The sequence below is a fragment of the Nyctereutes procyonoides genome, unplaced genomic scaffold (genome assembly GCF_905146905.1).
Source record: "Nyctereutes procyonoides isolate TBG_1078 unplaced genomic scaffold, NYPRO_anot_genome, whole genome shotgun sequence".
NCBI lineage: Eukaryota > Metazoa > Chordata > Mammalia > Carnivora > Canidae > Nyctereutes > Nyctereutes procyonoides.
Window position 1 is genome coordinate 34,062,433 of NW_026575139.1, and position 22,536 is coordinate 34,084,968.

At 38.7% G+C, this 22,536-nt stretch overlaps 1 protein-coding gene across 1 annotated transcript in view; it reads right to left on the reverse strand.

Moving 5' to 3' along the window:
• The window catches only part of SYNE2 (spectrin repeat containing nuclear envelope protein 2), a 316,861-nt gene that overhangs the window by 90,723 nt on the left and 203,602 nt on the right, over positions 1-22,536 (reverse strand). The window contains 8 exon segments of the mRNA XM_055303886.1: positions 2,859-2,945; positions 7,381-7,485; positions 9,380-9,454; positions 10,303-10,500; positions 13,800-13,931; positions 16,541-16,723; positions 18,168-18,290; positions 21,625-21,810. Coding sequence (XP_055159861.1) covers positions 2,859-2,945; positions 7,381-7,485; positions 9,380-9,454; positions 10,303-10,500; positions 13,800-13,931; positions 16,541-16,723; positions 18,168-18,290; positions 21,625-21,810 — 1,089 coding nt within the window.

Here is a 22,536-nt window from a genome sequence, read left to right on the forward strand (position 1 = left end):
ATACTATAGTATAAAGAAAGCATGATGAAAGATGTGTTCTTATTGAAACACCTGGGTTGCTTATTGATCCAAAAGAAAAATTTCTTCCAGATACCACATCAAGTATTCTATTAATGACACATTAGATATTTTCAATTTGGAAGTAAAAGATGATTTGATATACAGACATATTTGCTTCCCACATCCTTTTCCAGAATATTGAAAGATTATATTGACCTGATTCCTGAGAGAAATTCCTTCAGGAATAAGGATTTGTGTTTTGCTCTACAAAATTATTGACCTCAATAAATATTTTATTGATTGTGATTATGATGAAATACAATGTTTTCTATATAAGACTTTGTTAGCTAGATGTTAGCATCTAATAAGCATAATTTTGGCTAGGTGACAAAATCGCTCACAAAGGTACAGCCTAACTCAACTCAAATGCACAAAAATTCCCAATTCTACAGAATTTTGTTTAAGCATAGAACTTTCAGTACAACAAAAGTAAACAAAGTAGGCAAGTGATAACAACAACATGCAGGGTGTGAAAATACTCCTTTTTCACACACATGGTGAGTATTAGGAAAGCTAGCTTAGCAGACGTGCCTCTGAATTGCACTTGTTCCCCTTGGCCATCTATTAACTTCACGTATGTTTGCTCTTTACTGACAAAACACTATTTCTCCCTAGTTGAGGAAGTCTTCCCATGCCTTGTGTTTTTCTGCACAGTTGGTGCTATCATTGGGAGTCACCGGTTTCAATTTTCTTTTTTAATCCTGATTTTTTAAAAAAAGCAACAGTTGTGTGATTTTACTGCCAGACACCAATTGCTAGTCATCTGATTAATGATTTTCTAGTTTTCAGATATTGCTACATCTTAGCAGCAAAGATTTGGGGAGTTTCTTTTTTGTCACCTGAGATAACAATTGATATTAATTAGTCTAGAACAGGTTTACCATGGACCTTGTTTATTTGAAAACATTATTTGAGCACCTATCATACACCACACACATTTTTTAATGGCGATATTGAATTTCTATCCTTTTTCACTAACTCACTGAATTAATGAGAAGACAAGGAAGCCGGATAACTAATCTGGGCTTTATTTGCTAGTTATTTGAAACTGAAAAGAATCCAAAGGTGAACGAAAGAAAAAAAGAATATTTGCAACCATAGAAACCGCAGTTGCTAAAGGTGGCCTGGGAAATCTGCCAGTAACCAGTTCACCCACCTCTTTTTATAGTCAAAGAAACCCAACTTCATTTAACGCTTAAGCAACTCACCTACCTTCCATTTCACCACTTTGCTTCTGGGAAGCTTGGGCCCAGATATAAGTTACTTGCCTGAGGTCACACAACTCTGCAATCTTTTAATTCAGAGTCTACAGTTTTTTCCACAATCACACCCCTGCTAAACATCTTCTCTAACTTACAGCCCCAAATTCTAAAAGCAGAAATGATTTAAGTGGATGTTTTAGGATTGCGCATTTTGGGTGGCTAAAAAGTATTACCACCAGTATTTCTTGTTAAAGAGCATTATATTATCTTCACTGAATAACTATATGTTAGTAAAACCCAACCCTTTACTGGGCTCTAGGGCCAGGCCACCATGCTAAGTGACACATGGACCCTCTCATTATTTCCCATCACAAGCTCTTATTATTCCCAGTGTACAGATGGGGAAACTGAGGTATAGTTAGGTTATTCAAATCTCCTAGGTCACCCAATGAGTAACAAGAACCAAGATTCAATCCCTGATTTCATTATGCCTTGGGGTCTTTAAGAATGTGAATGTTGCCAATGCTCTAGTATCCAAGTTCGGCTCTCACTTCAGTCAATGTCACACTGCTTGGTTTCTGCGTCAAACATGCCACCAATCTAAGTAACAGGATTCAGTTAAAATGCAAGCAAATTTTCTGGCAGTGGCCGTATTTCATGCCAAAATACCAACCCTTTAAATTTGCTCCCTAACATTTTACAGTCAATTCTACAAACATCTTCAAGTCTCCCCTACCTGCAGCACCACCACACACACTTGTTAGAAAATGCAGGATCACCTGGCTAAAGTGCAGCACTCCCTACACCTGCCCAGATATGAGCCATGCTGCTGGGGTGGTGCCGGGGAGGCGAGTGATTTTTTTTTTTAAGATTTTATTTATTTATTCATGATAGAGAGAGAGAGAGAGGCAGGGACACAGGCAGAGGGAGAAGCAGGCTCTATGCAGGGAGCCTGTTGCGGAATTTGATCCCGGGTCTCCAGGATCATGCCCTGGGCCAAAGGCAGGCACTAAACCACTGAGCCACCCAGGGATCCCGAGGCGAGTGATTTTGTGAGGCCAAACCTACCTTGCTTTCACATCTCTCAGCACTAAATGTTCAAATCAGGAAGGCAGATTAAAATAGTCTAGATTTGCTCCTTGCTCTTCCACTTACCAGCTGTACTTTCATTCTTTAAATTTGGATTTCCTCATTTGTAAACTCATGGTAGGCATCCATCTACCTTATTTAATCTGAGGATTAAACAGCAAATACCCATGCCTCTTACGTGATAGGCAGTTAATCAATATTAGCTCCCCTCCACTGTCAGGACCCTTCTAAGTTTTATCTATAGAAGAAAGAAGTAGTTGGTGGAAAGGCTAGTTCACCATAATAAACAATGAGCAAGTGATAAATCCTTCATTGCTGTGCCGTGCTTCCTTTCTATGTCAACATCTAATGGCAAATCTTCCAGTTCTCCAGCTTAACAGCACATATGAATATGTTAAAGTTCACAAAGAACTCCTGGCTTGATATGCAAAATATTTCAGAAAGCTTTCATCTCTGAGTGTTCATCTCTGTACCCAAGCAGTTTGCTTATTTACCGACAGGACTTACCTCCTCTGTTTGGTTGGGACTCAGTGAATCTGGTGCAAGAATTTGTGCCATAGGATTATCACATGTGCTTATTTTCTCAACTGCTTCCTGTAAAGAAAAGAACCAGAGGTCCAGAAAACTTCCTGCTCTTGGTGCCATGTAAGCTACTCTTCCTGGACCAGCTCATTTTACACATCACCTGGTTGCAGAAATGTCCAGAAAATTCAGGTGCATTTAGAGAAAAGTTTGTTCATTAGAAAAAAAAAATCAGCTTCCTCAGGTTTGTCTTAATTTGAAAGACTTAAATTTTCTAAAGCTCTCTAGTTAATGAGGAACATATAAGGAAATCTATAGAATTCTGTATTTAAGTAGATTAATAAGAGAACCAAAAAAAATTAAATGAAATTATATGATAAAGGCCACCTTTCAAATAATAGGGGAAAAGATTAATTTATTATATTTGGGAACTACTCAGGTATTTCATGAAAAAATATAACTAAATCCTTGTCTTACTCCTAATAATGGATTCTAATTGTATCTAATATTCATTCATTCATTCATTCATTCATTTTTAGAGAGGCAGTGAGAGCAGGGTGGGGTGGGGGTTGCTGAGGGATAGAAGAAGAGAGAGAATGTTAAGCAGGCTCCACACCCAGCGTGGAGTACAACACAGGACTCAATCTCATGACCCTGAGATCATGACCTAAACTGAAATCAAGAGTCAGATGCTCAACTGACTGAGCCACCCGGATGCCCCATATCTAATATTTAAATGTAAAAGTTATGCCATAAAAATTCTTAAAAAAAAAAAAAACAGTGAATCTTTTTCTAATCTAGGAGTGGAGAAGGACTTTTTTTTTTATTTTTTTAATAAATTTATTTTTTATTGGTGTTCAATTTACCAACAAACAGAATAACACCCAGTGCTCATCCCATCAAGTGCCCCCCTCAGTGCCCGTCACCCATTCACCCCCACCCCCTGCCCTCAGGGAAAATTAACAAGGCAGGAAACCACAAATGTTGGAGAGGATGCGGAGAAAAGGGAACCCTCTTACACTGTTGGTGGGAGTGTGAACTGGTGCAGCCACTCTGGAAAACTGTGTGGAGGTTCCTCAAAGAGTTAAAAATAGACCTGCCCTACGACCCAGCAATTGCACTGTTGGGGATTTACCCCAAAGATTCAGATGCAATGAAATGCCGGGATACCTGCACCCCAATGTTTATAGCAGCAATGTCCACAATAGCCAAACTGTGGAAGGAGCCTCGGTGTCCATTGGGAGAAGGACTTTTAAAGCATGATAAAGGAGAAAGAATGTTAGTATTAGCAACATAAACAATGATAATTTTTACCTTATAAAGCATCATAATCTAAGTTAAAAATGAAATAACAGACTGGGATAATAGCTTACAATGTATTACTGTTCTTAAATATCAGACCCTATGTAGAGAAAAATGTCAAATGGCATGAACAAGCATTTCATAAAAGAATACAAAAGTCGGAGCACCTGGGTAGCAGAGTTAAGTGTCTGACTCTCGGTTTCGGCTCAGGTCATGATCTCAGGTTCATGAGATCGAGCTCAACAGGGAATCTGCTTCAGATTCTCTCTCCCTCTGTCCATCCCCCACCCAGGCACACATTCTTTCTCTCTCTCAAATAAATGAATCTTACAAATAAGAATACAAAGGCCAATAAACAAAGAGATATTCAACATTCTTAGAAAATAAATGTAATTTAAACTACTGGATAAGTTTGGCTAAAATTGAAAATATCCCATGTCAGTTGGGGTCAAGAAAGAGGCATTTCCATGCATTCCTGATAGGAATCAAATTGGTACAGTCTTTCTAGAGGGCAGTTTGATAATGTTGGCACACTTTATTTTTTAAAAATTTTTATTTATTTATGATAGTCACACACAGAGAGAGAGAGGCAGAGAGAGAAGCAGGCTCCATGCACCGGGAGCCTGACGTGGGATTCGATACCGGGTCTCCAGGATCACACCCTAGGCCAAAGGCAGGCGCTAAACCGCTGCGCCACCCAGGGATCCCTGTTGTCACACTTTAAATGGATGTATACTTTGATCCAGCACTCCTACTTCATAGGTTAACCAACATTAAAAAATGAGAAAATTATATATACACAAGTAATTAACATCATGTAGTAAGAAAAGTATACTCAACTAATTTTGATTGTTTTACTTAAAAGTTGCATGATCTTGGACAAGTTAACTGGGATTCTTTGAGCCACTGAAGTGGGAATATAATCTACCTCACTCATGTATATGATTACTAAATAAGATGACATATTTAAGTATCTAGCAGTTCCTAACAAAATATTGGTTGCTTTTCAGCTTATACTGAAAATAAGAGCTACTATTAGAAAGGTATGAACCAAGAACTATAAGTAAAGCTTAGACTAAATTGGAAGGGGAGGTCCTGAAGGATCAGAGAGTCTAGAAAGGCTAAGAAGAATGCATTTTACTCAGCAAATAATCAGAATCCATTAAATATTTTAGCTCAGCAGTAATGGTTTCAGGAAAAGTCATCAGTTACTATTGTATAAGATGTATTAGGAAAAATAACTGGAGGCTATAAACCCACTTAGAAGGCTACTCTAAAAGTCCAGGGCAGAAGTAACAACTGCCTGGAATGGGATGATGGCAAAATCATGGGAGGAGAAGAAGGGTATAAAGACTGAATGGACATCACTTGATGGAATGTGGAAGGTAAGAGAAGTGAGTGAGGTACCTAAAGAAGTTTGTTTAAGACAATGAGAAAACAGAGGTGCCATAAACAGACACTGAGAAATTAGGAAGGGTTTTTTTTAAAGATTTTATTTATTTATTTATTTATTTATTTATTTGGACACACACAGAGAGAGAGAGAGAGACAGGCAGAGAGAGAAGCAGGCTCCATGCAGGGAGCCTGACGTGGGACTTGATCCCAGGACTCCAGGATCACGCCCTGGGCTGAAGGTGGCGCTAAACTGCTGAGCCACCCGGGCTGCCCAGGAAGAACCAGTTTTGAAGGAAGTTGGTCAGATGACCTGGAGATCAAGAAAACACATCCAGGAAGAGAAATCTGTCAGCAAAGAAATGTAAAACAGATTCAAAGAAAGAGTCAAGACTAAAGGCTTGATGTGGGGATCACTGGCATAGAGATACTACCAAACCAATGGGAGAGGACAAAACTGCCCTGAGGGAAATGAAAGAAACACTGGGCAGATGTCTACCAGCAGGTGGATGGGGTGGGAGAAGGTGACAAAGGAGGGGCTGCAGGTAGGTGACAAGAAAACACAGAATTAAGAAAGTCAAAGGATCCCTGTATTTCAGGAAGAGATGTTGACAGTGTCTACTGCTGGAGAAATCAAAAAGGATTAGGACTAATAAAAAGGCACTAAACTGATGTTCCAGAAGTCAATGGCAGTTTAGCCAGGGGCAAAAATTTGATTACGGAAGGTGAGAAGCTCCAAGTGAAGACTTTTAGTCATGAACAAGAGGAAGCCCAGTAATTGACCTGGGAAGCAGGATGGAGAAAGTCAAGGCATTCAAGTACCATGCTGAGCCCAGTACAGGACCTAAACATGTTAAAGTTCTTGCCATTCGCCAAACCGTGTTCGTTTGTGCATAAAAATGTGGTAAGTCCTAAGTGGTTCAGAATGCTACCAGGATGAAGGGAAAGTGGGGGTTTCTTGAAGGAGGTGGAAGGTGAGATGGCCCTGGTGGATGAGCAGGATGCCTACAGGCAGGCTGGGAGAGAAAGGCATCCCGGGGATACAAAGCAGTTTCTGAAGACAGTCTGGGATTTGGGGTGCTCAGTTTGTTTGGAAGGGCAGGACCCTGAGGGAGAAAACTTCCTAGAGAGTGGAGAGACCGACTACTTCTCAGAGAGGGAAGGAACACCTCAAGAGGCAGAGTCTGGAGCTGCAGATACAGCAGAGCCCGGTACCAAGGTTTAACAAAAGGATTGGCAGAGCTCAGCCCCAGACAGGAGACAGGAGCGACAGGCATTCGGATCAGAGTGATGCTGGGATGTTTCAGGAACAAGGGAAAAACATCATTTTCACATTAGCTTATAATAACTTTCTAAGGTAAGGGCATTTTCCCTCTAGTTTGAGAGGCTGGAGAAGATTTGGAAGGTCATAAAGAGCAAAAAAGACATACACATTATATACTACTTTGCTCAAAAAGAGAATTAGGGAGAGACTCCTCCCCCAACTACTCCCAAAAAAGAGAGGTGTGTTAAATGCATAGAAACACTGCAGTGAGCCTTTTAAAGAGGGGCTCCTTTGTTAGTCTGAATTCACACATATGAAGTTCTCAGAAAATACTCTCCTATTATCACTGAGCACACAGTAGAACTGCAAATAATAAGCAGGTACTTGGCTGCTTTTGAATTTGTGCAAAGGTAATGGTGAGAAACAAAAAATTTCAGCCCCAATAGTTTCCCTCCCCAAGAAATTTTTCAAAAAAGAAATTCTTTTGACTTACTTCCTTTACTAACCCTGCCAGCCTCCAACCACCATGTGTATTATGCTCAGTATTACCTGAATGATGGTTCCAGAGGATGAGGATGCTCTGTCTTCCTCCATGTCCCCATCATGCTTCCAGAGTAAAGACCCAGAAGATGGCTTTGCCTTCTTATCTCCATTCTAACACAATAATCAATTGATTAGCAAAGAAGTCATTTCCTACCACCCTAATAGCATCCTACTCATCGCTCCTGTAAAACTCAGATTACCAGGCAGTATAACTATAGCCCTTAATATCACCACCACCGCCCCCCTTCACACACACACACCTATTTTTCATCTCTTTCTTTGGCTAACAAAATTACAGGAGTCCAAATGTGTTTGCTCTTCCTGAAGCCTAAAAGATACTCCGAAAAGTTGGAAGTCAGCTCACATCACTCAAAAAAGGATCTTCAAAATGGCAGTTTAGGAATTTAATCTGCTTTCGTAAATGTAACCTCAAATGCTCTCTTTAAATAATCGCCTGATAGGGGTGCCTGGGGGTTCAGTCAGTTAAGTGCCTGCCTTCGGCTCAAGTCACGATCCTAGGGCCCTGGGATCAAGCCCCGCCTTGGGGTCCCTCCTCAGCACTCTCCCAGCAGAGTGTCTGCTTCTGTTCTCCCTCTCCCTCTGCTCCTCACTTTCTCTTTGCCCAACTCCACTCCCCCAAAGCCTGCTCTGTCTCTTTCTCTCAAGTAAATAAATAAACCTTAAAACAAACAAACAAACAAACAAACAAACAAACAGCTGATGAGCATGTATTTTTGCTGTTGCCAAGGACAAGCAGTGGATATCATAAACATATTAGCTCAGAAGCAAATATAGATCGTACGTTAGAATTACACTGCTGTGCATTCTATTCTCCACCCGGGTACCTTTCTGCTCTCACTATTCCCTATTTTCACTATTCGCAAAGGGGCATAATCAGGTTATGAAGTTGTCTGATGGCCTGAGCATACAGTAAGCCCATGCTCCCCCTTGTCTAACCAATCAGTTCCGTGGTGTCCTGGTCTAGGGGAGAGCAGGTTGTTCTGTGTGACAGTGGAGCTATTTAACAATCCATAAGATGAGCAGAGAACGGGTCTAGTGGTTGCATGCGAGACATAAAGACAACAAATTGCTGCAATTTTCTTCCTTCAGGCATAAGACCCACCATAACTTTTTTTTTTTAAATTATTTATTTATGATAGTCATACAGAGAGAGAGAGAGGCAGAGACAAGGCAGAGGGAGAAGCAGGCTCCATGCACCGGGAGCCCGACGTGGGATTCGATCCCGGGTCTCCAGGATCGCGCCCTGGGCCAAAGGCAGGCGCCAAACCGCTGCGCCACCCAGGGATCCCCCCACCATAACTTTTAAAGTCTAAAATGGAAATTGATACCAGGAAGGACAACTGTAAGTGTCTCATGCAATCAGTTCTCATGGAGTAGTAAGGAGTAGCAGCAGTAGTTGCTAACACAACTCTTTATATTGACCATGCTGCTTCAGACTAAAAGAGTACTTCAAATCTGAAAAAATCAAGTTCTAAGAAAGCACCCAAGGAGTGCCCACCAAACAACATACTCTCGAAATTCCAGAGAATGTCCTCAGAAGTTGGATACAACCAAGAACTTCATCTGCTCCCTCACGCTAACAAGTGCGTCTGAATTACATTTATCCCACTCGGGAATGAAGTGGATTTAGATGCACTTAACATTAATACTGTAAGAGAACGGCTTCAATCACTATTATAAAACATTGGCATTAAAGTTTAAAATGTGTTGCTATTCATTTTAAGATCTTCCCACTGAACTGAACTTCTAACAAGATTTAATGAGAAAATCATGTTCCTGGGATCCCTGGGTGGCGCAGCGGTTTGGCGCCTGCCTTTGGCCCAGGGTGCGATCCTGGAGACCCGGGATCGAGTCCCACATCGGGCTCCCGGTGCATGGAGCCTGCTTCTCCCTCTGCCTGTGTCTCTGCCTCTCTCTCTCTCTCTCTCTCTCTCTCTCTGTATGACTATCATAAATTAAAAAAAAAGAAAATCATGTTCCTTACTTCACTCTTCAGGGAGCTCTCTTCCACCTCTTCCTTGAGTGCCGGCAGGAAAGACATGGAACTTGTTTTGTTCAACTGAAAGGCAAGGCATACACACCTGTAGCCAGGTTGCTGTTCAACATCACTGGGATCCTAGCCTGGCTACGCTTCTATGTAGCTTATTTTTTACTCACTTCATTCAAGATGTCCACCCACCCAGGTAGCCTCATCCAGCCAAATATCAGGACTCCATCAAATTTTACATCCCTTTCACCTGGGCTGCTTCCTGTGGCCCCTCATCCAACAGTTCAAAATGGTATCCATTGATGTGGACTTGGGGTGGACTTAGAGAAGTGCTGGGTCCATTTTTGAGTTTACGCTGAGCTCAGGGATCAAGCCTCGCCTTGGGCTCCCTCCTCAGCAGAGAGTCTGCTTCTGCTTCTCCCTCTCCCTCTGGACGAAGGACGAAGGCACTTCAGGGGTAGCTCCTACCCACCTGCCTGTGGAATTCCATATACATCTCAAGTAACTTGGGCATAGGAATTCCAGGTTGAGGGGATCCCTGGGTGGCTCAGCGGTTTAGCGCCTGCCTTGGGCCCAGGGCACGATCCTGGAGTCCCGGGATCGAGTCCCGCGTTGGGCTCCCGGCATGGAGCCTGCTTCTCCCTCCTCCTGTGTCTCTGCCTCTCTCTCTCTCTCTCTCTGTCTATCCTAAATAAATAAATAAATCTTTAAAAAAAAAAAAAAGGGAATTCCAGGTTGAGTCCAGAACAGACACACCCCAAGGATTCACATACCCTATTGAACAATCTCAGAGGATCTCCACTTTTAAAATTCCTTATAGGCCAGCGACAGAGATGCCACAGGTTTTGCAGGTGAAAAATAACACCAATTTAATACTCCTGTGGGAAGTGGGGTCAACATTAGCCTAAAGTCCTACCCACCTTCCATTCAGAAACATCCCTCTCAGCCACTCCTTCTTCTTCTGATGCTCCAGTTGATGGCATTTCTTGTTCTGATTCTTGCTGGTCCTGCTGTAAATGCTGGTGAAGGTTTAGTATGGCAGCCTTCAAGTCCACCAGCAGGTCCTCTCTCTTCTGGGTCAAACTCAGAATCTGCTTTTCCATACCTTTGATATTTCCCTGTGCAGAAAGAGTGTTTGCATTGCTGTGGGCTGCCTGAGGCCTCTGCATGTCCCCAGGAGCTTGCATCATTCGGTATGAGGGATGATGAGTTTTCTGTGCTGTTTGGTTTGCAGAGCCAGGAGTGAGTGTCAGGTAGGCTTCCTCCCTATCCTGGTTGCCTTTCCCAATGACCTGGTGAGGGCTTATAAGCTCCCCTTATAGGATGACTTAGCTTCACCCACCACCTGACACTTGGTCCATCAGTTCTCTGGGGGTCAAGCCAAGGCTCAGAGATTTGTAAAAAGTTTTTTTTTGTGGGGGGCCTGTGGTGTGCAGCCAGGGCTGGGAGCCACCTCTCTAGTGGCAACAGGACTGACTGCCAGAACCCATAGGGTCATGGCTCAGGAAACGACCCAGGCGATTTGTAAGCAGACTTGGGAACGACAGAGTGGAAACAAAGTGAGAAATCTCACACTTCCATTATTGCTTCTGGAGCCATCTTTACTCTTACTGAATTCATTTACTTTTTCCTCACAAATTTTCCTACAAAATGGGAATAAACAAGCAAATAAAGGTAGTGTGAAGTGTAACTTACCATAGGAATGATGGACACATGATCCCAAGCTTTAGAACGTTACTTTAAAATTTTGTAATTGATGGGTGGAAATAAAATATCTTATATGTGATATAGAAGTGCACTTGCCCATTGTCCATCTAAGACAAAACAGAACTATGGAATCCTAGATTTGGAGGAAAGAGCAGGTGTCTAATCTAACATCCTCCTCTCTTAACACCCCTGAAAGGCATCATTCCACCTTTGCCTTGGCCTTGCAATCAGTGCATCAGAAGACAACCTGTTCTTTATCAGCAAGCCTTCAAGTATTGGAATTTTTGTTTCTAATATATTCCTCTATTCCCTGATCATTTATTTTTTCTTTCTTTCTTTCTTTCTTTCTCTTTCTTCTTTCTTTCTTTCTTTCTTTCTTTCTTTCTTTCTTTCTTTCTTCCTACTCATTGATCCATCCATCCCACAGACATTCATAAAAATCATTATTATTATTATTATTATTTTTTACAGAGAAGCTTAACATGTCTCTACGAATAAGTGAGAGTTCTGAAGTCCAGGAAGGTGATTTTTCCAGAGCTGCAGCTAGCCAGTGACAGAGCAGAGACCTGGACTTCCTGACACTCACGCCCATGGCTCTTCTGCTGCTACTGCACACATTCTGACCAGTAACTCTATTCTGTCTGAAGTTAAACATCTTGTGATTGCTTTGGGAAATGATAACTGAATGAAATAGGAGTTGGCAGTGCTATGGGTCCATTTCCAATAAACACTAAACTTCAGAGGTATAATGCCTCCCAACAGACATAATACTACAGTCATTAGAATAACCCTAAGAGAAACAGAACAGTCTGTACACCAGCATTATAGAGGCACAGGAGGGCCATTCTCAAAAGAGGAATCTGTAGACCCATGGGGGTTCACATTCCACGAGGTCAAGATCATTTTCATTGTAATATGAAAATGTTACTTGCCCTTTTCACTCTGTTGGCATTTTTCACTCTTTGATGATGCAAAAGCAATGGTGGGTAAAACTACTTGCACTTTATATGAATCAAGACACGGATAGTAACTGTATTAATTTAGATCCTTCGCTATCAAGTGCTCAACTGTTTAAAAAAAAAGGCAATTTCACTTAAGAATGTCCTTGATAAAGAACATGCATTTCAAATATTCCGTGTGACAAAGTGGAAAGCATGCAGAATGCACTTCTGCTGTGTGCCAAAGTATGATGATGGAGGGAAAAGCTCTGTGTGATTATTTAAGTTTTGAGCAGAACTACCCAATTTTGTCATAAAATGCTATTTTTACTTAAAAAAATAGTTGCTAAGCTATACATATATAGAAATACAGATTTTTCTGAAGAGGTAAATGTTACTATTAATAAATGTGAATTTCTGAATATTAACTACTGAAATGTCGACATATTTGGAAGATCTATGTAACTAGTGAAACAATATTTTCCGAATGATCAAGCATGATGTCCTAAAACCATGCATGGTTAGAAGATCTAAGTACAGACAGAACAATGGATCTTAATGCAAGAGCATGAAAACTTCATTGACATGCCTTTGGATTTCATTTAACAAACGTATCTATGAGTAACTCTTACTTGTTAGAGTTTAGTGTAATTTCAAAGAATGTCCACAATTATTCAAAAGGTTATTAAAATATTCCTTTCTTTTCCAAGTACATGTTGTTGAGAGGTTGGATTGTTTTTATATACTTCAAACACAGCTACATACCTCAACAGATGGAATGCAGAAACAGAAGGAAATCTAGCTGTCTTCTACCAAGCCAGATTTAAGAAATTTGCAAAAATGTAAAACAAGGTCGCTCCTCTCACTACATTTTCTTTTGGAAACTAATTTCTTCCATAAAAATATGTTATTTCTACCAATATGTAATGGGGTTATTATTGTTATTTTAAAATAAACTAAATTATTTTTATATTTCTGAGTTTTAATTTCTATATTAGTAGATATGATTCATATAAACTAAAGCTCTCTGGGATCCTCATAATTTTTTTAACATAATGGGAAATTTAATAGATTTACAATATTGAGTCTTCAATGTTGAGTCTACCTTACTGAGTCCACCACTGAGTCCACCACCTAGTGTGGTATGTCCCCTTAGGCTCCTCTGTAAGTAATTTGCTTTAGACCTCACAGTAGTAAGTGTCACAACCTGGCTTTGAATACCATAGCATTCGCCTGCCCAATCACCTTGATAGTAGGATAAAAGCAGCTCTTTACAATGCTTGGCATGCAATCATTTGTTGTTGTTGTTGTTGTTATAGAAGTACTAATTTGAAAACAAAGACTAAAAAAAAGAAAACCCTAAGCAGTAGATGGTTAACATGTACACCATTGTAACTGGGTAATTGTAATTAGGATATTGCTAATCATGGTATATGGAAATATTACTTAGTATATGAAACTCTTCATTATAACAGTGTTTAGGGTCTTTGCCTATAATGTAAAGCCCAGCCCGCCCATACTGCCCGGCCCCTAATTCAGAAAGCTAGACAGAAAGTCAGGTTGCCCAAATATCCTGTGTTACATCAGCTTCTTAGCAGAGCCAAATGCACCCATTTTATGAAATAAGAACAGAAGGTTAATATACACAGAATATACCTTCACTTGAAAGAAAGGAGAAAACACACTGTACTATCCCAAAGGCTTCTAGACACCAATAGGTTAGTAAACAATGGTTGAATGAACTGTAGGCTAAATAAATTAAAGAGACATACCTGTACTTGCGGCAGGTTGGTAGCTTGATCTGGTGATATACGCTCATGGGAGAACTCAGTTGAATAATTATTTAAGATCTGCTTCAAATTTTCTATTTCCTCATTGCATTCATCAGTCTGTTTTATGACAATCTATAAAATAATCCCCCCCAAAAGAAGACTGTCATAATCTAAGGACTAGATTCATGGGTTACTTCCAACATCTATCCCCACCACAAGTTTTAATCAATTATAGCAAACACACACCCATATAGGTTGCAATAGAAAATGGTAGCCTAAATACAGAGAAAAATGTTCACAGGACTAGCACCTGACTTTCTTGCTCTACTACATGCCAGGATACCTTGGGCAGTGCTTGAAATATAAGCATTATAAGACACACCTTTATTCTTAAGTATTTCCAGTCTACTGGGCTTATGTTGAGAAGAATTTTATGGCATGTTAACATAAAGTTGCCAAGTTTTATGAAATTACTGATATGTCTTTCATGCTATTTTAATGCATGCTCCATGTGATGCTTTCCACATAGAAATGTGACGTTACTGATTCAGAGGGGAAAGGGCATGTGATCTGAGAGATGAATTTTCCTGAACCAGCCACATCCTCATCCGGTATCCCTTGGGATCAATCAGTGATACAAATTTTATAAGTAACAACTGGAGGGTTCAAGAGCAGCCTGAGTTTGCAGGAGGAATAGGTATCATTAACCAGAACCATACATTGAATTTAGCGTTAAAGAAGTAGTGAAGCGGGCAGCCCCGGTGGCGCAGCGGTTTAGCACCGCCTGCAGTCCAGGGCGTGACCCTGGAGACCCAGGATCGAGTCCCATGTCAGGCTCTCTGTATGATGCCTGCTTCTCTCTCTGTCTCTATGAATAAATAAATAAAATTTTTTTTTAATAAAAATCTTTTAAAAAAAAGTAGTGAAGCTTGAACCTATGTGTGTACTAAACTGTATGATCAAAGTATGATGGAAAGATAAAGGAAGTATAGATATTTCCTTGTTATGCTATACAATGAAGCAAAACATCTTTTAAAACTGCATAGTTTCTGGGCAACATAGAATTTTTCCTTATGTTTTCTTTAATATTTAATCATAATTTTAGCTGCGGGCTGGAAAGTAATAACTATGTTTGCTGCACACATCTGTTCGCCCGCCCTCAGTAATGAGCTACATCCTATTATCACCTACCTCCAAAGTAATTTGTCTTGTTTTCCACAATGAGGGCACTTACTGTAGTAAAACAGAAATTAAAAGAAATATGCCATATTCTAATGATTTTTCACTACTACTGGCTTACTTAATTTTGAAATATAGGAGATGACATCTGATTTCCACTAACACAATAAATTGGAAAATTTTAGCAGCACAGTTTGAGACCTAACTTGCACAAAACATAATTTCCTCTCCTATTTCACCTCTTCTCATCCTGTGAAGAAGCCACCTTAAAGCACAGTTACAATTGTTATTTTCTTTTCCTGACCAAGAAACCAATAAAGCACATACAAAAAAAAAAAAGGATTAAAAATAATAGATCAAATTTTATATCTTTCTGTTTTTGATATCTTTATCATATGAAAAAACAGTACACAGAATGCCAGATCATTTTTCTCCCCGTGGGTGTTAAGAAATGATATCTGCTGGTCAATAGCCAGGATAGAGAGATTCTATGAGCTCAGACTCAAACCAGAGGATATCCTCAAATCTTAGGAGAACACAGAGTAGTCAATTAAATGGGAATGAAATTTAAGAGGAAGAAAGAGATGGCAGCTTTCTCCCTATAATCAGGTAGTGGTTGGGAAATGGGGAAAATAACCTTTTCTCCTACCCCAATCTATCTAATCAGGAAGAGCAAGTAGGGAGTGGGAGTGGGGTGGGATCTACCAATGAAGTTGAGAAGTCTGTGGAAATGAAGGCTCTTTCAGCAACTTTCTGTTCTTGTGAAAGTGGTTGTTAATCTAGGAATACAAACCAAAGAAAAATGTAATTTCTATCTAATAACGATTCCTGACTTGGGCCTGGAGATCAATCAAAACATATGAAGTAAAACAAAACAAAAACCAAACACCGAAGAGACAAAACCTTCTGTGGAGAGGCTGAAAAATATCATCAGTTAGAAGGAAGAGACCCTAATACGGAGAATGAATGATACCAGGAGTCTAGAAACTCAAATTCTTATCTTATTTGCACACAAACGAATCTGGACACAAGTTAACTCAGTGGTCTTTCAGTAAGTCATCTAACCTTCTGACTCTAGTCTCCTTATATGTAAAAATAAGGGTGGCAAAGAAATATCTATCTATATTACATGTTGGAGAATAAAATGAGATGATTAATAGGAAAGTAACTGAGATTATTTTGGTGCTGGTTACTCTAAGAGTCTCAGTGAGATTGCAAATGTACTGCTCAGGTTCCAACCTCCCTCCACAGCATTTACCCATGTAGATCTTCAATAATTGTAGGATGGAATCCAACAGATGATATCTAAGCTTTAATGCCTTTGATCGAACAAGAATAAGAACTGAGAAAAAATCATCTTAGCTCCATTTGAGCAATAAGCTATTCTTTTTGGTCAAATATAATTTCCTGGATAATAATACTGGAAGAGACCTAAAAGAATCAACAAAAGCAGCATCTTGTGGTCATGGGAATCTCACCGATCTACCATTAAAACTGAAAACAACCAGCTTTTGCCAAAAGTTTTTCAGCCAATTAGGTGGCCATCATCATAAACTGCTCACCTTTAATAATTCATTTTGTTCCTGAGTCACATTTTCCATCAGTTTTATATCTTGTAAAAGCTGATTTGTCCGCTGAAACACAGGTAGAGGTTTCATTCCCATCTGGGTCCACCGCAGTTCCACTTGGTAAGACACCAGTTCAGCAATGGCTTTCTTCATGGGACGTATATTTTCAAGTATGACCTTAATTATATCAGATAAGCACAGTACATAAATGAAAAGAAATAGCCACTGCTGAATTTGTTCAAAATTAAAATACTGTATGATTTAGTCTTTACAGTTTTGATTTTGAAAATATTTCCTTGGCTCAGACTGAAAAGAACTCTTAGATCACTTGTGACCTGATAGCTAAAGGTCTCAGGAAAGAATGCCTGGGGCAAGACTAACCCGTTACCTGTGTTTGATTCTGTGTTTGGACTACCCCTGCCTTCCTTCTCTTCTTCCCTCCCTCTCTGCAGAACTGATGATTTGCTTTGTGTCGCCAGGCAGTGAGCTGTGTAAGGGCAGGTAGTGTTCTCCTTCATTCACAGCAACTGAACCTAGCATGGGGCTTCCCAAAGGAAGGTCTCAAAAAAACGCTTAGTGAATTGAACTATCCTGCCAAATATCCTAAGTCTCAAAAGTATAATTATATTTTGCTTGAATGACATCTGACTTCTAAAGATCGGGATTTATATAATCAAAAAATGAGAAGAGATTATTCACTTTACTAAGTCCTTCATATATATCACTTCATTTAATCATCACAACTATGCTAGGAGGTAGGTATCAGAACTTCCATTTCACAGTAAGGAAATTAGGTGCACAGAAGTTAGAAGACCCAGAGGGGGTCAGACTATAAGAGGCAGGCCTGGGAACAGAAACCAGGCCTGCCTGATTCCTATTCCAAATCATAGGCTCCTAACTGCTAGGCTGAGGGGGAATCAATGTCTGAATGCTGTCTAATATGTCCCTGATCCTGTGCTAGCAGCTCTGTATACACTGTAATTGTCCAGTTTAATCACCACAATACCAACGTGCAGATATGAAAGAGAATCTAAGAAATGTTAACTAATTGCTCAAAGCCACATAACCCATAAGCAGTGTAGTTGGATCTAGAACCCAGTTCTCTTGAGTAGAGGCTCAAGCTCTTGAACTGTTAAGCACTGTGATTTGACAGGAAGGCAAAACTCCCAAAATTTGAAGTTTTCAGAAGAAATTAAATGAAGGAAAAAAAAAACCCAACCTATAAGAAAATTATCTTTTTATAGATAGTACTGTATGATTTAAAACATGATATTTATTGTCATTCCCATCTACTTCCCAACTTTATTCTGCTATTACTCTAGCAAGACTAAGTACTTTTTATCACATCATATAATTATATATTTAAAAATAAACATAAGTATTATGAGAAAATGTTTTTTCTTAAATTTTTTTATTTATTTATGATAGTCACACAGAGAAAGAGAGAGAGAGGCAGAGACATAGGCAGAGGGAGAAGCAGGCTCCATGCACCGGGAGCCCGACGTGGGATTCGATCCCAGGTCTCCAGGATCATGCCCTGGGCCAAAGGCAGGCGCTAAACCGCTGTGCCACCCAGGGATCCCCGAGAAAATGTTTTTTATAATGATCCATGCTTTCTTACCTCCCCATGCTTAAGATGTTCTTCTGGTGAAAAATCAAATATTTCTTTCGATAAGAGGATAGCTTTGATTTTTGAAACTTTTTTCTCTATTGATTTTACTTCAGTTTCAATAGCAACCACATCCTAGAATTTCAGAAACAGAAAAACCTCTCATGCAGCATATATTTTATGTTAATAATCTATAAAACACAATTTATTTGCTGTGTATTCTATTCTCCTATTTAACCAAAAATGTTTGCTGCTTATATCTCTTAAAAATTAACCAACTGTATCTTCAACAAATGGTGTTGGGAAAACTGGACAGCTATGTGCAAAAGAATTAAACTGGACCACTTTCTTACACTATACACAAAAATAAATTCAAAATGGATTAAAGATCTAAATTTAAGACCTGAAACCATAAAAATCCTAGAGAAGAACACAGGCAGTGACTTCTTTGACATTGGCCATAACAACATCTCTCTAGATATGTCACCTGAGGCAAAGGAAATAAAAGCAAAAATAAACCATTGGGTCTACATCAAAATGAAAAGCTTCTGCACAGCAAAAGAAACAATCAACAAAACTAAAAGGCATCCTATGGAATGGGAGAAGATATGTACAAATGATATAATCAATAAAAAGGTTGTTCTATAATCAATAAAGGGTCAGTATGCAAAAGATGTAAAGAATGTACACGATTCAACACCAAAACCAAATAATACAATTAAAAATGGGCAGAAGACATGAAGAGACATTTCCCCAAAGACATACAGATGGCCAACAGACACATGAAAAGATGCTCAACATTACTCATCATTAGGGAAATGCAAATCAAAACTACAATGCATTATAACCTCACACCTGTCAGAATGGCTAAAATAAAAAACACAGGAAACAGCGTTGGCGTGGATGTGGAGAGAAAGGGACTCTTATGTGCTGTTGGCAGGAATGAAAACTGGTGCAGCCACTGTGGAAAACAGTATGGAAGATCCTCAAAAAATTAAAAATAGAATTACCATGGGATCCAGTAATCCCACTACTGATAAAGAATACCAAAACACTAATTCAAAAAGATATAGCACTCCTATGTTTATTGCAGCATTATTTAAAACAGACAAATTATGGAAGCAAACTATGGAAGTGTCCATTGATAGATGAGTGGATAAAAAAGATGTAGGGTATATATATATATATATATATATATATATATATATATATAATGGAATATAACTCAGTCATGAAAAAGAATGAAATCTTGCCATTTGCAACAAGATGGATGAATCTACAGAGTATAATAAGTGAACACGTTATTCAGAGAAAGACAAATACTGTATGACTTCACTCATATGTGGAATTTAGGAAACAAAACAAATGAGCAGAAGAAAAAAGAGACAAACCAAAAAACAAACTCTTAACTATAGAGAACAAACTGATGATGGTTATCAGAAGGAAGATGGGTGAGAGGATGGGTAAAATAGGTGAAGGGAATTAAGAGTATACTTATTGTGATGAGCACTGAGTAATGTACAGAATTGCTGAATCACTATATTGTATACCTGAAACTAATATGACACTGTATGTTAACCATACTGGAATTAAAATTAAAAAAAAAGTGTACATAGATGTTGACAGCTTTTAATAAAAAGGTCGTTCTATTCATAACATACCACTCTATAAAACACTGCTTAAACTTTGTTGAGTTAGAACTTTTCGTTAAGTCCTATTTTCAATTACTTACACTATAAGAACAAGCTATTATGTATCTGAATCAACTTTTTTAAGTGTATTTTTTAAATGAACTTAAAGTTTATTAAAAACTTTATTAATAAACTTATTTAATTTTATTAACTTAACTTATTAACTTTATTAAGTTAATTAAACTTAAACTTTAAAGTAATCTCTATACCCAACATGGAGCTTGAACTCATGACCCTAAGATCAAGAGTTGTATGCTCTTCCAACTGAGCCAGCCAGGTGCCCCTGAATCAATTTTTAAATAAATTCACAATTATCTACAAAGTCTTTAGATTTATCTTTGGAATGTGTTTAAATACTTGAATACAAGTGGGTCTAATATTTTTTAAAAATTCTATCACTTTATGTAAAATGATAAAGTTACCCTTGGAAAAGAAACACAAAAGGAGCTGAAAAAATTGACAGGATTGCCAATCCCCTAAAGAACTATTGTCATACAGAGTCACTAAATTCTTTTGTAACATACTCAGATTAACTCAAATAACAGATTATTTGCCTAGTGGTTATTCTCTCATCAATGTCAGCCTCTAGGATTTAGCTAAGAACCTTATGACCATAAATGGATGAATACAGGCTGCAGACCCGAAGTCCACTTGCCGCACTGTAAGAGGGCCTTTATTTATTTATTTATTTTAAAGATTTTATTCATTTATTCATGAGAGACACAGAGAGAGAGAGGCAGAGACATAGGCAGAGGGAGAAGCAGGCTCCATGCAGGGAGCATGATGTGGGGCTTGATCCCAGAACTCCGGGATCATGCCTTGAGCCAAAGGCAGACAGACGCTCAACCGCTGAGCCACCCAGCTGTCCCTGTAAGAGGCCCTTTAGGCCTGCAGTAAGAGCTCAATGCAGAGACACTGTAGCAAGCAAAAGCGAAGAAGGAGATAGGAAAAACTACATAGAAATAGAGTGAGGATTTCAAACTAAAGCAGTTTGGAGCCATTTAACATCAGATAAATGTAACTTTATTAGCAAATGGAAGAGTGAGTATAGCAACTTTGTAGTAATAACTCCAAGCTATGAAGAAAAGTTAAATTATATTGGAATTATTTTTTGCATCTTATATTGAAAAAGTTATAAGAAAACATACAATATCCCTTAGAGTAATTTCTATCAAAAATTGTAAAAGCATTTAAAAACCTTGGAATAAGCTTCAATAACCCAGAATGTTTACCAATTATTATTCCCTGAAGTTATATAATCGAGGTATAGGGAATGTAACTGATAAACAAAAAGTAAATGATTAAGACTAACTGTACCTGCTCTTGCTATGTGACTTCATCCTTAAATAAATGCCTCACATGTTTCAAACTAAAATAAATAAAATTAGTTTAAAATCCTGTGGCTGCCATACAGCAGCCCCTCAGTAAATATTTGCTATTGGCAAATAAAGATTTGAGGGGTTATCTGTTTAACTCCCTCTTTGCTAATCTATGCTTTTATATCAACAATATTGCCGGTCTGACAAAGAGAAAACAATGAGTTTATTTGATTGGGATTTTTTCCTTTAAAGAGATCATTTCTGGACTGAAAATGGGGATATGCACCATGGGTTGCAAATCAAAGTAAAATATAATTCAAGAAATAAGAAAATAAATGAAAAATGTACCGGATCAATATGTCTTCATATAATTAGGAGTTGAATAGCAGTATAACTCTAATTTACTAAATGAAATATAAATTAAAAATAAGAAATCACGTCTTTATCATGCCAACTTACATCAGCCACCCGCTGAATCTGTGGAAGGCTTTCCATGATTTTTTGTTGTAAAGCTGCTACTTGATGATTTAACTCTTGTACAGACTGTGCTAAATCATCGGTTTCAAAAATTATTGACAAATCTTCTAGATCCGTGAAAATTGAATACAAAATATTGTGTTTTTGTTCTGAATCTTCCAAAGCCATCTGCACAATGGAAAACAAGGGGGAAAAAAGAGAGAACATTAAGATACTGAAACACTTGATTAAAATTGAAATCAGAGAAAATTTTATAACTATGTATGGTGATATACTGTGATGATTTCACAGTACATGCAAATATAAAAAAATTACGTTGTACACCTGAAACTCATACAACATATGTCAATTTTACCTTAGTAAGAAAAATCTGTATCAGAGAAATTTTAAATTTGTCTCAGTATTTCAACTCCTATTCATATAATTTCATGATAAAACACTAAATACTCCATATTGTCAACAACACTGAGTGACTTTGACTTTATTTCTAAAAATATTTTCAAAGACTATTTTATTTTTTATTAATTATTATTACTATTTTTTTTGAGAGAGAGAGAGAGAGAGCACAACAAGCGGGGGTGGGGGGGTGGGGGGGGAGAGAGAGACAGAGAAAGAGAGAGAGAAAATCTCCAGCAGGCTCCTCATTGAGTGCAGAGCCTAACTCAGGGCTCAATCTCACAACCATGAAGTCATGACCTGAGCCAAAACCAAGATGCAGAGGTTTAACTGACTGAGAGACCCAGGCACCCCAACGACACTGGATGACTTTAGATCATCTACTCCATGTTTGTGGGCTTCTAGCAGCTATTTTATATCATGTAACCCTGCTCTTCCAGCCATCAGTAACAGAACCAGGAACACCCAACCTGTAGTCCATCCCTCTGTAATTTGAAA